We start from the raw sequence: 12,919 nt of genomic DNA on the forward strand, positions 1-12,919 counted from the left end.
CATAAGACTGACGATGATATGCAACGGGTCAAAGTAGACAATATTTTCTAGTGGTATGCTTAGAAGACTCATTTCTTGTAAATAAAAGACTAATATCAAGGAATCTAGAGCCTATGTATCTATAAGCTTAAAATTTATTCGTCAATGAATGATTCATCTTAGAATTCGAGTGTTCATGCAGTGGAACTAAAAAAAAAATGATGAAGAAAAACAAAGGCATTAAACCAGTAAAAGAAATGTGCTTTATTTTTCACCAATTGCAGGAACCATATGACTAACCTCCCACTCTCACCAGTAAAAAATCTTAGAAATAATGGCACAAAACTCACCAAGGAGTGAAAAGAGACCACTACAAATTTGGGAAACAGATGAATTATATAAGCCTATTGCAACCAGCAGAAGGTGATTGATTGCTGTAAAAAAAAAAAGTAGAGAGTGAATTCCCATTTTCACCCTGATACTTATTCCTCAAGATATTGAGTTCCTCCATCTTCTGTGTACTTTTTTAGTCTGTTCTCCCATGTTTTGATGCTGTGATTCATTTTCAGGGGTTTCCAAATTCGACATCTTTGTCAGTTTGCTCAGTTTCTTCCACCCACTGGTCCACGCAGAGCTCTGCTTCTGCTTTGAAACCTTCTCATACTGTCTCTGCAGGCTTTCCATTTCAGTTTGAAGCTCAAGGTACTTAGTCTTCACACTCTCTAGCTCAAATTTCAGTGTGTTTATGTCTTTCTTAGCAGTTGCCCATCCTTCTTGGAATGACTGTGGTGTAGCTTCCAGCAGCGTTTTTCTGTTAGTTACAAGCGTTTGAAACTGCGAATCAGTCGCTTCTTTTAGCGACGAGTTCGCAATTGCATTGCTTATTTTTACTTGTTCTGAGAAAAGAACCTGAACCACTACTCGTAATGGAAGCCTTTCGTTTTGTGCTGCGTGCATGCAGGCGTCCATGGACAGCTTCTGGCAGTCCATTACTCGACATAGTCGCTTCCTCTCGTGCTCAGTTAGCGTAGGGTGTGCCTGTCAATTCTAATCATTAGTTCAACACTTCAATTCCACAAGTTTAGGAAGTTTGTAAGTTCTTTTACCTTAAGATAGGAATCAATAGCTCGGTAAAGCCCGTCGTCACACGTTCGAGCCGATTCTGGCAGAGCTTCAGCCAATACTTGAAACTTTGTCAAGGTAAGGTTTCTATCTCTAGCCACCTCTGTTAGGTAACTATCAACAAGCCTTGCCACCCTCATCTTAGCATTTGGGGCAGTCTCTCTCTGAGATCCATCATTCATATGTTTATCAGAAAATGATTGTCGGCTCGGACTCGAAATTTCAGTCTGTTCTTGAACAAGAAAATGCTCTAGCAGCCTCTGAATAAGATCAACATCATACATTGTATCACTCTTGCTGTAAGATGGGATCAAAAGATCCACAAGTGTAGCTTGTTCAAACTGCATTCCAACTCTTTTCTCCAGCTCAGTGACCAATGCTGGTGCAACTTTCAACATGTTTGCCATTCTAAGTAACTTTAGAAGGAAGCTACAGGAGACACAATCTTTCTGTGGAGGAATGATACTGATCAAGCTCTCGACGATCATGCGTTGATCTTTCGCTTGAATCGTCGAGGGATCTTCCTTGTTACCAGCCACAATCATATGAAGCCCACCTTTCCAACTGTTGCTGCCACTGCTCGTGTTACTCGTGGTGCTGGTACTTCCTTCGTCACCAGCACTCGTCGTATCGATCACCAAACCCGGAAGCCATTTAGATGAATAATGCATAATTGATGATCCAATGAGTTCAATTCTCATACCCTTTACTTTAATTGCTGTGATTACTCTAACAAAATGATCAATCCTCAAGATTGAGACATCCTCAAACCACCAGTCAGGAGGAACAAGCTGATTCCTGCTAGGACTTGAATCCTTCAAATCATTCCATTTAGGACTACTAGAAACTTTGGGAGGTTTCCCAGTGTAAGCCCATCTAATTCCTTTCGGATTGGCACAAGCTTTCCAAGCGATCGACTCGCTGCATCGTCGCACGATTTGTAGATTCTCAGCCCATGGTGAGAGCTTCTCACAACTTTTCAACACAACTATTGAATCCCTCCATGAAGATAGTACCACATAGCTAAGAAATGCTTCAGTTTTGAATATCAAATTACCTTCCTCCAAATCTTCTGTCATTTCTAGATACTCAGCAGCACATCTAAGGCCAGAGATATTAGCTGCTGTTAAATCAACTGCTATCCCATAGCAAAACTTAGCAGCAAGTTCAAAAGCCTCCGCCCCACCAGGAAGATCATCCAAAACAACCTTATTCAAATCTGGGTCTCTTGATTCATATATGCATCTGTTAATCTTCCCACTTCTAGAAAGAAGAGGATACTTCAAACAAAAGAACCCCATTCAAAATCTCAGATTAAACCCTTGAAAAATCATCACAAAAACAGAGGAAATTATACCACACCTTATGCAAATGGAAGTTCATATCCTCAACTTGTACTAAAAAGTCACTTGGGATATCAGTGGAAACATACCTACAAGAACAACAACAAACACAAAAACCCCCAAAACAGAACAAAAGAAGAAAAGGGCATTTACAAAATGTTCATCAGAAGAAGAAGAAGAGACCAAAAATTGAAGCAGAGGAGGAGGATGAAAGCTTACCAGGAGTTGCCTCGGAGCTGGAAGCCATCGGTCTTGAGGGCGTGTTTGGCGGAGTGGGGGACGCCATTGGCGTAATCTCGAGCACCGACGGAGTCGCTTTCAGATTCCCACATGATGAAGGGAAATGGTGGGTTTGTCTGTGGGGAAAGTGGGAGGAGAGGGGGGGAAATGGCGGAGGAAGGAGGAGGATATGAAGAAGAGGGGGGAGATGGAAGAAGCCCACATGGGATGATTGTTGAATTGTCGGGTTCTTCACTGATTTTTCAGTGGATGAACTTAAGGAACACTTTTTCACAGGCTGTGGAGTAATGGGCTGAGAGTTAGGTGTATAGGTGACGGATCATTCTGATTCCATTCTCTTTGCTTTGGTTTTGCATTAATAATTCCCTTTTCTAATTCTCTCTCTCTCTCTCTCTCTCTCTCTCTCTCTCCCCCCTCTCCTCTTCAATACGTGGACGACATGGAAGGGACCAAGAACACAGCTAACAACAGAGCTTCTGCTTTCAGGTACCCTAAATATGTATTGAATTATGCTCGAATTTACGTGTTTTTAGTTAAATAAATATGAAACAAACGTCGTTGAGATGTTCGAGAGCTTATGAAACATAGATTCCATGTTAAGAGAATTGCTTATTGATGTTTTTGTCCTTTTTTACGTGTATTTTCTTTATTTATTAAATTTTTAAAATTTATAATTAAACTAAAATGGAAGATTTGTTTACTAATTAAAAAACATTGGAATTTGAACTATTTTATTGAACTATTTGAACGGAATAAGATAAATTTTGTCAACCCAATCATAATTCAATGGATAAAGTCAAGATATTTTCGAGATTTTGAACGTAAATTTAATAGTTAGAAATATATATATATATATATTTTAATAATTTAGGTGATAGAAAGCATTTTTGGATTAAGTTAGAGAGAGTGGTTGACCATTAGGGTTTTGAAGCAATAATTATTAGGGACAATTTTCTCTTTTTCTTTTTTTTTTTGTACTCAAAATTTCTCATTATTAGATGCTACAAAATGCACATGCCCTTGGATTTGGTCTTCTTGGATGAATGGGTCCTTTTTGTTTTTAATGTTCTTCCTTTTTTTTTGTTTTTTTTTTTTTTAATTTTCAAAATGATAATAATTCTATTATAATATACTTAATTATCTGCCCATACTAACCATATATACCTCTTTTTGGTGGCTCAATTATTTATAAGAATTCTAAAATTAGACGTGCTTAACTTGGAGCCATTACAATACAAGTTCTTTTGATATAGGGTCTACTATAGCCACGGACACTAATGGAGTGGTGATGTTGGTGATGTTGCATCTGCTCGAGTCATGGATCCCTCGCGAATCGAACCCCCTCTACCTCGTCCTCCTCTACATCCTCTTCCACATACTCTAGTGGCATGTCTATAACCCGCATTCAACCTAACAATTTATCATCTTTCGTATGACATACTTGATGACCACGGTATATTAATAGTGGGACCATGAAAATTGAAGACAAGTTGATAAAATAACCATGTCAGATGGGGAACGTCGGGACATTAGATCTCAAATCTAAATTTCAAATCCTAATCTGAATCTTAGACACGGGACATTACAAAAACAACAGAGTTATTCCCTACCATGTTGAATATTTTCGATCCCCACTTATTCACCACCCGAACACATCCATTTGATTCATGAAAGATCACATATTTTCTTTCATCCAAAAGTAAAGGGAGATTTTCCTGTTCGGAGATCATTGCTTTAAGAGGTTTGGATTCATTGTCTCATCCCCTTTTTGCTTATCAACCAACCAACCAAAGATTAAATAATTAAATAATTAAAAATAAAATAAAATAAAAAATAATTATGAGTCGATTTTATTATTATAAATATATAATTTTCATGTCTTTAAATTGATGGAAAATGAATTGAACCTCTCTTATTCCTTTACCCCACAAAGCTTCATACATCATGTCAGACAGTGGGTCTCATTTTTTTTCCTCCCTTAAATTATTCAAATATCAATTTTCTTAAATTAATAATTATGTCTTATTTAAATTTTAAAAAAGAAAGGTTTGATTTAATTATAGTATGAGCGACGCTCGAGTAAATATAATACATGAATAAACCGAGATCATATCCAAATGAGACTGATTCAGTTAATTTTACCAAATAACGTCAATGAAGACAAAACGTGTTGGTTTGTCGGATAATTTTCCGACCTCAATTTAATTTTAATTTTTATAAGATAATTATGTAAATATTACGTAATTTAGTATTATTATGATAAAAATAATTATTTATATCACGTCAAGACATTCTATTGATAGACAATCAACTATAATGTTCAACTCGTGGAATAAATGCTAGGAAGAATGACGTTTTTTTTTTAATATCTTCTAAGATATTTATATATATATATAATATTTAATAATAAGATAGGCTTTAATTTAGGATAAAAATGCATTAAAAACGCTATTGATAATGTATTTGAAAAATACTATTATTAATTTAAATAATAATTGTGTTGGCCCAATAGCGACGTGGATAAGGAAGGAGGGGCCCTTGATTGGTGGCGTTTGTGGGTGAGAATATGTTTCCCATTCCTCACCCGCATTCATATTTTATTTTATATATTATTTTTTTCATCTTATACTAATAATTCTTATATTTAATAATTATCCATTTTTTTATTATTATTATTATTTTGTTTAATTATGAGGAATTTATTATTATTATTATTATTTTGTTTAATTATGAGGAATTTATTATTATTATTATTATTATTTTTATATTTAAATAATTACCCATTCCTCACCCGCATTCATATTTTATTTAAAATAATTTTTAAATCCAACCAAATTATTGAACTAATCAAACTTAACTAAAAAAAATTATTTTTATTAAAAATAAAATATATTTTGAAAAATTACTTTCCATATAATTAAGAATCAATTTAAGGAGTTATGGGATAATAAATAATAAAGGTATATATATATATAATTTAAGAATGTATTTTTTAAAATTAATAATAAATTTAAATGGGTTTGGTTCAACCCATTTAGTTTTAAATAACTCATAAACCAAACCTAATCTATAAAATTTTTATTTATACGAACTCGACCTGACCCAAATAAGTTCATAACTCAACTTAAACCGTATGTATAGAGTTGGATTAGGTTGATTGGATTTTTCGGGTCATCAAATTTTTTAACACTCTTATACCGAACCTAAAATTTATCGAAATAAAACACAGCTTAGCTTTAAAACCAAAATATAATCATGAACGTAAACGTTTGTACAAATGATTCTTCTCAAACTAATGAATAAAAGTTTAGATCTGGTCGTGATTCTTAATACCTAAGATAATGAAAAGAAAACACGTTTGGATGAGTGAGAAAGAACGAAAGAAGGATGGAACGAGAAGATCGATGAACATCTGTATCCTTATGCACGAGGGTTTAGGTTTAGAAGTGTACAAAAGTGGATGAATATGAAGCAAAATGGGTGGTGGGAAATGGAGCCTCGTTGCCTTCTTCATCTTCTTCCCACATGCTTCTCTCCCTTTTATGTTAGGGTTTGGCTTGGCATCATATATCACCATTCATATTCATTAATTAATTCATTGTTTTAAAGTTAGGATAATAAAAATAATTGTATGAGCCAACAATTTATAAGATTTATAAAGATTTTGAATTTGGATTTGATATCGAAAACCGTTTTAAACCGGTTATGAATCCAATCCAAACGGTACGGTTCGAATTAGGTGATGAATTTATTTGGGTTGAGTTCGGTTTAGAAAAACGAATAAATAAAAATTTTACGAACTAATATTTTATTTTTATTAAAAATAAAAATTTGAACAAATGATCAAAACAAACCCGACCTAACCCACCAAAAAAAAATTAAGGTTGGTTAGTATTTGACCAGGTTGGACTGGGTGTAAAAATGTCTCAACCCAACCCAACCCAACCCAACCCATAAACACTCTTAGAATGAACCAAGACTACATTTGAATCGGAGTGATTATGAAAACGTAAAATTATAATTAATACATGTTTTAAAAGAATCATTAGTCACTGCCCATAAAACAAAATGTATTATGTTCGATGGCTCAATCATTAGAGTTCCGAAGTTAAGCGTATTTAATTTAGAGAATTTTATATTGAATAATCTCTTAAAAATTTTCGTAAGAAACATGTGAGTGAAAACAAAACATACTGAAAGGATTTGTGTTAGATTGTGGGGTAGCCTTCACTCTTATAAGCAGTTTAAGAAATATAGGTAACATAGTCATGTCGTAAGGTATGTAGGAGATGCTAGAGCTATTAGTGTCGACTCCCGATTCCAAAACCGGGTATGATTCATAAGCACAGATGTTATCGATCAATTATTTACTTAAAAAAAATAGTTTATTCTAAAATAAAAAAAGGTATTGATAATTAAAGTGACATTTTTGTTGGGAAATATTTGGTTGTATTATTAGGCCTACAATGGATATTGAGTATATTTGAATGGAAGCTATGTTGGGTGAAAAATAGACATTTTATAAACAAACGAAAGAGACTCCACAAGCAATTTTGTTGTTTTATATAATATGTTGCTCAAAAAATTAATATTTGTTTTTAAAAATTATTATTATATTATTTATTTATAAAGTAATAATTATTATTTATACCAATAAGATACATTTTTTTTTTTTGGTAGCTCAGTTATAAAAATTTTAAAATTGAACGTTTTTGGCTTAAAACAATTTGATGTCAGCTCAAAACATGCTAAAATGACTCGTGTTTAGGACTATGAGAAACCCACGAGAACATTGGGCCATCTCGAGCCCACGCTTGATAAATTCATTTGAAGGCCCAATTGCTATGCCAATACACATCTTTCTGGGCCTTATTGTGCTTCAGCCCAATTAAAGGTAATTATGATTAAGAACCTCTAAACATAATATATAATCATTAAACTCTCTATCTAATTAATTGTGTTTCAATTAATGAAGTCATTTGTTGAATCATTAATGCAACAATCCTACGATTAAATTAAAAGTTTAGTTTTAAAATCGTATTTATTTTTTTATTCATAAATTTTAACAATATGTTTAAGTTACGAGATATGGTCTGTTTTGACTCGTTACGTATCGTTGTCAGTCTCACAATTTTAAAATGTTGTCCTATTAGGAAGAGGTTTCCACACGGTTATAAGGAATGATTCGTTTTAAAACTTATGAAATTTTAAACGATAGTTCAATCATTTCAAAGTTTTAGAGACGGTTTTCAACTCAGTTTCGAATCGGCCAATCCGTTAAATGATTTAAAACTGTTTATTAGAAAAAAAAAAAAAAAAAAAACACTAAAATTGGGCAAAAAATCATTATTGGTTACAAGAACATTCATGAACATGATTTGCAGTGGCGTGTGCTGCTTCATTCATCTTCCTTATCTTCACCTCATTCAGAACATTCTTAGCCCACTCTGAAAAGTACGTTCTATTATATCTGCTTACATTATCAAAAAAAAAAAAAAAAAAAAAAAAAAAAAAAAAAAAAAAAAAAAAAAAAAAAAAAAAAAAAAAAAAAAAAAAAAAAAAAAAAAAAAAAAAAAAAAAACGTATTAAAGAGAAAGTCTAAAAAGGACAATATCGACTAGCGGTGAGCTTGAACCGTTACAAATGGTATTAGAGTCAGAAATCAAGTTATGTGTCAGTGAGGAGACTATGCCTTGAAGGGGGTGGACACGAAGCGGTGTACCAACAAGGACGCTAGTCGATTGTGAGATCTCACATTGGTTAGAGAGGAAAAAAAAATACTCTAAGGATGTGAAAACCTCCGGAAACATTTTAAAAACTTTGAGGGAAAGCTTGTGAAACCCAAAAAGAACAAATATTTGTTAGTTGTGGGCTTGGGTCGTTATAAATATATTATAAAGATTAAGAGGTTAATAGAGACTTGATATGAAAGTTTAACAACGAAAGTAGAACGATATCGAACACGAAAAGGGAAAGGAACGTACCCGATGGTGCCACCTTTGAAGATGGACATGCAGCGACGATCATCTTCGTTATAGGGACAGGTTAAGCCATGAGGGTCTCTCCAAGCACCTTGATGCCTCATTCCAGACCAGCTTGCCATCCATTGGTACACAAACTGGCCAATGCCTGCAAGTTTAAGCCAACCTTTTGGGAAGAACTCCATTACACTGCTGTTTCTATCCATTAGAAACATGTTTGTCAGCTGTGCTCCATGTGGGGACACCAATATGTCTGTCTTCCCCATTAAACTTACCTACAAAAATACAAAATTTCAATTTCGGAGCGAGGTGTTCATAAGTTAGATTGGATGAACGGAACAGTACCTGCTCACAAAACGTGAGATTATTAGAATGAGCCACCCTAAGCTGACAACCGGTGACTTTATTACATTCTGCCCCAAAAATCTCCACCACCGCCGTCTCATTCTTAAACGACCTAGCTCCAGTTCTCATAAACAACGTCATCCCAACCGTCGCCACTGATGGCTCCGATGAGGTGAAGTTGCAAAACAATCTAGCCTTGCATCTCATGAGATCATAAGTCTCCATCCGACGCTGCCTTGACATTCCACCCTCGTTGTGCCTCATCACCACTGCCTTCTCGAAGCAAACCGGCTGCCCCTCACCGATACCGTCAAAAGCTTCAATCTTTGGCGGCCCTCCGAAGGTCACCTCCATTATTGTCCTAACCCATGTTCCCATCTTCAACCTCAACTCCCCCCAATGATATAGTATCCATCTCTCCGGGATTTCACACTTTCCTATCGTAAATTCATATCATTCAATAAAAATGACACATAATATTACGACATAATCTTTCCTTCTTAATTTATGAACGGATTGAGAACCCTCATAAAAAAAATTAACATAAACAGATATCTCTAATTTTTTAGTTAATTAAATTTTAAATCTTTTCCAAGAACAAAACTTAAAATTTAAGCAAAGAATTGACCAATATGAAAAAAAAAAAGAAAAAAAAAAGATTTTGATGATCAGTTTCAAATGGGTACCTTGAATTTGGTGCCAAGCAACGAAGGGCATGAGAGCAGACAAGCCATGCCAAATATTATCATAATTATAATGATTATAAGACACAAAGCTCAGGCCTTTCATCACCGTGGCATTTTCCGGCAGTGTTTCCGGCCAGGCCACGGCGTAATAGTTCCAAGAGCCGTCGTGGGTGTCGTTGCCTTTAAGGCATAACAGCCGGGCATCGCCGTCAGCGGCCGGCGAGGGGAATTGCTGGAATTGAACCTCGCCGTCCTCGTGAATGTCATACATGGAGCTCATGAACCACGTGTGGCCCTCGAGGGGTTTGTGGGAGTAACGCAAGTCTTTGAGGGGAAGGAAGGTGACGGAGCGGCGGAGCTTGGCGACGGCGGAAGAGGAGGAGGAGGGGTTGTTTTGTGGGGGCGGAGGGACATGGCGGTGGAGAGATTGGATGTGGAAGAAGATGAAGAGGACGGCGGAGATGGAGAGGAGATAGATGAAGAGCTTTGGAGAGAAGAGGATGGAGGTTGTTCTTTGGTGTGGCTTAGAGGTGTGGGAAGGTTTAACCATGGCGGTGGCGGTGGTGGTGGTTCGATATTCTCTCTCTCAAAATGATAATGGAATTTTGAGTTTCTCTCTCTTCCCCCACTACTTTAAGTTGTAATGGAAATGTGAGGAGGATTTCAACCAAAGAGATTTGTCATTGAATTGAGTTCCCATTAGTCAATTATTTAATGTCCTAAAGATCCACGCAATTCGATGGTGACGTGGCGATCATCTCTGTTCTCATTGGTTAGGGAGAGAACAACCCACTATTTACAAAGGTGTAGAAATCTTCCCTTACCAAACGCGTTTTAAAGTCTTGAGAGAAGCTCGAAATGAAAAGTCTTGAGCCGTTACATAGTCTCTTATATGAATATGGTTTTCGTTAATTTATGTAATGTATATATTATTTAATTTGGAAGCTTTACAAAAATAAATAAATAAATAGGCTACCTTGGAAAATATATTAAATAGAAAAACTAAAAAAAAAAATCAAATTAACACAAAATAAAATACCCTAAATAATCAATAACTATTCTATTAGACATAAATTTTAATTTTATATCCAATAACTCATCGTTAATTAATTTATAAATATTTAAAATATAAATTTAAAAAATCGATAATATTTGAATTAAATATGATGAATTAAAATAAGGATAAAATAATAATGAGTTAATAGTTTTGATTGAGAAGTTGGTCACACTCAACATAAGAGTAAATGGGTTGAGATCCCAAAGCAATTTGCAAAGAAAAGTGAAGGTTTTGAGTAATTTTGGGGCATTCCCCATTTTTAAGCAACAATATATTAATTATTCATATAATTTATTGCATAAACTTATTATTATTATTATTTAATTTGTTTAAAAAGTGTATTTTTAACTTATAGCTCAAATTTTAAAGTAAAATTGGAAAACATATCTAATTTTAATTATATTCTTCGAGGATGAACAAGAGAATTACATCTTTTTATTTAAAGTTTTGATATTAAAAGAAAATTCTAAAAGTATCTAAAAATGAGATAATATTGAATCACACGATTGAAATAGAGAAAATCAAAGAGAGATATACAATTTTTGTCGTTAATATTTTTTTTTTATTAATACTATTTTTCAAAGTTTATAAGTATTTTTTAACTTTTTTTTTTTAATTTTTAAGTTAAAGTATTATTTAACCTATTTTTAATTTTAATTGCGTTTATTCTTATCACAATTTCTTTTAAGAGTAGTTTTCATCTCACTTAAAGAAAGCCTCAAATTCTTAGCTAGATTCTAAAAACTAACAACATAGAAATGAAGTAACACTATACAACTAGAATTTAAGTTACGATTTAGATTCAAAACTTAATACTTTACCCTAAACCCTATGTTTGTAGTTCAAGTGAATTTTGTGTTATATTTGAAAAAGTGAAAGGAAAGAAAAATACAAGGGAAATTGATGGGCTTTGACAACTTTTCCCAAGAGAAGAAGCATCCAACCCCCTACCCAAGCAACATCCCCATTCTAAGCTTTGGTTCCTTCTACTTGGAACATGTATGTAATTCAATGTCCCTTCAACAAACATAAAAAGCTTTTTTAAGAAAAACACACTAGAGGCTAAGTGGATATGGAGTCTGTTAGACCAGTTACGTATACCACTCTTATCTCAATGGTTCCATCTGTATGGATCAATATAATTCATTCTTCAAAATCATGAATTCCTCGTTTCTAATTTAATGAAGACTTTAATAACCTGAACTGTTAAAATGAGGATAAAATGTGATACAATTTAATGAATTATGAGGATCAGACACAGGAGCTCCATCAACAAGAAGAAACACATAATCGACATGACTGAGAACCAATGAAACAAATTATATCAGACGAAAGAATGAAAGAAGATAGTATAGAGTCCATCCCAAACTGTGAAAGATACACACAAGGAAAAAAAAAAAAAACGAAATATAATGTACTCAGTAAGCAACTACGAAGTAAATCACTCAGATACAAGAGAACTAATCAATATCAAATCAAACAGCTCTCAGATCATAAAAACGATGGCGAACAGCACAGCGGCCACAGATCCGAACATCGAGAGAGAGATCGAAGCGGCGGAGTTACCAGACGGAGCCGGAGCGTCTGCTGGAGGGGAGGATATCGACGATGGAGAAGGAGAAGGAGACAGAGACGGAGAAGCAGCAGGAGGAGATGGCGGAGACTTCAAAGAAGTCGGAGTAGGCGCTGCAGCAGGAGAGGATTTCGGCGACTGGACAGACGGAGAAATGGACGGAGCCTTAGACGGCGATTTAGTCGGAGACAATGACGGAGATGCCGACGGCGATTGCGCGATTGCGGAGACGATCAACATCGCCACCGTAACCATAACCACAAAACCTCTATGCGCCATTTCTGTAAATTGAAATATTCACCGGGAGAATACAAAGAATCTAGAGCGAGAAATACAGGAAAATGAAGAAATCAAGAGAGAGAAAGTGAGTTCTGGGATTACACCAGTAGCAGAGAGGAAGTATATATAGAACAAAAAAACACAGTGAGAGTCCGATGAGTCAAAGCTAGATCCACGCCAGCCGTTGGATCGGACTAATATGCTTAATCAGAGGCATGCCATGATGAACGGCGGATAGAAATCCGAAATTCAAGGTTGGCGTAATAATGAGTGTAGCCAATCATGCCCAAAAGAGGCGGTTATTTATTTACTTT

General features: G+C 34.8%; 3 protein-coding genes and 1 long non-coding RNA gene across 4 annotated transcripts; 1 reads left to right on the forward strand and 3 right to left on the reverse strand.

Moving 5' to 3' along the window:
* Positions 1-219: 219 nt before the first annotated feature.
* Positions 220-3,019, reverse strand: LOC111497892 (root phototropism protein 3-like). The gene is made up of 4 exons (XM_023148937.1): positions 2,664-3,019; positions 2,464-2,533; positions 1,086-2,381; positions 220-1,017 (listed from the first exon to the last, which is right to left on the reverse strand). Exons 1-4 carry the CDS (start codon positions 2,774-2,776, stop codon positions 469-471), a joined length of 2,028 nt encoding a protein of 675 aa, XP_023004705.1. The 5' UTR covers positions 2,777-3,019; the 3' UTR covers positions 220-468.
* A 55-nt stretch (positions 3,020-3,074) lies between these two features.
* Positions 3,075-4,413, forward strand: LOC111498086. The gene is made up of 2 exons (XR_002720724.1): positions 3,075-3,170; positions 3,938-4,413. It is a non-coding gene; the product is annotated as an uncharacterized LOC111498086 (long non-coding RNA).
* A 3,561-nt stretch (positions 4,414-7,974) lies between these two features.
* LOC111482727 lies at positions 7,975-10,351 on the reverse strand. Its single transcript, XM_023128659.1, has 4 exons — positions 9,697-10,351; positions 9,011-9,447; positions 8,669-8,940; positions 7,975-8,154 (listed from the first exon to the last, which is right to left on the reverse strand). Exons 1-4 carry the CDS (start codon positions 10,244-10,246, stop codon positions 8,031-8,033), a joined length of 1,383 nt encoding a protein of 460 aa, XP_022984427.1. The 5' UTR covers positions 10,247-10,351; the 3' UTR covers positions 7,975-8,030.
* A 1,673-nt stretch (positions 10,352-12,024) lies between these two features.
* LOC111488535 (classical arabinogalactan protein 1-like) lies at positions 12,025-12,708 on the reverse strand. Its single transcript, XM_023136318.1, has one exon. It carries the CDS (start codon positions 12,603-12,605, stop codon positions 12,240-12,242), a length of 366 nt encoding a protein of 121 aa, XP_022992086.1. The 5' UTR covers positions 12,606-12,708; the 3' UTR covers positions 12,025-12,239.
* Positions 12,709-12,919: the final 211 nt, after the last annotated feature.

The sequence above is a fragment of the Cucurbita maxima genome, unplaced genomic scaffold, assembly GCF_002738345.1.
Source record: "Cucurbita maxima cultivar Rimu unplaced genomic scaffold, Cmax_1.0 Cma_Scf00001, whole genome shotgun sequence".
Taxonomy (NCBI): domain Eukaryota; kingdom Viridiplantae; phylum Streptophyta; class Magnoliopsida; order Cucurbitales; family Cucurbitaceae; genus Cucurbita; species Cucurbita maxima.

Excerpts from the sequence above, each read along its gene's own strand:
- LOC111497892 (XM_023148937.1), bottom strand. The coding sequence starts at position 2,776 with ATGTGGGAATCTGAAAGCGACTCCGTCGGTGCTCGAGATTACGCCAAT. Across the intron at positions 2,534-2,663 it reads CAGCTCCGAGGCAACTCCTG|GTATGTTTCCACTGATATCC; the intron begins GTAAGCTTTCAT and ends TTGTTCTTGTAG. Across the intron at positions 1,018-1,085 it reads CTATTGATTCCTATCTTAAG|GCACACCCTACGCTAACTGA; the intron begins GTAAAAGAACTT and ends TAGAATTGACAG.
- LOC111482727 (XM_023128659.1), bottom strand. The coding sequence starts at position 10,246 with ATGGTTAAACCTTCCCACACCTCTAAGCCACACCAAAGAACAACCTCC. Across the intron at positions 9,448-9,696 it reads TGCTTGGCACCAAATTCAAG|GAAAGTGTGAAATCCCGGAG; the intron begins GTACCCATTTGA and ends AATTTACGATAG. Across the intron at positions 8,155-8,668 it reads TTCAAAGGTGGCACCATCGG|ATATAATAGAACGTACTTTT; the intron begins GTACGTTCCTTT and ends TAATGTAAGCAG.
- LOC111488535 (XM_023136318.1), bottom strand. The coding sequence starts at position 12,605 with ATGGCGCATAGAGGTTTTGTGGTTATGGTTACGGTGGCGATGTTGATC.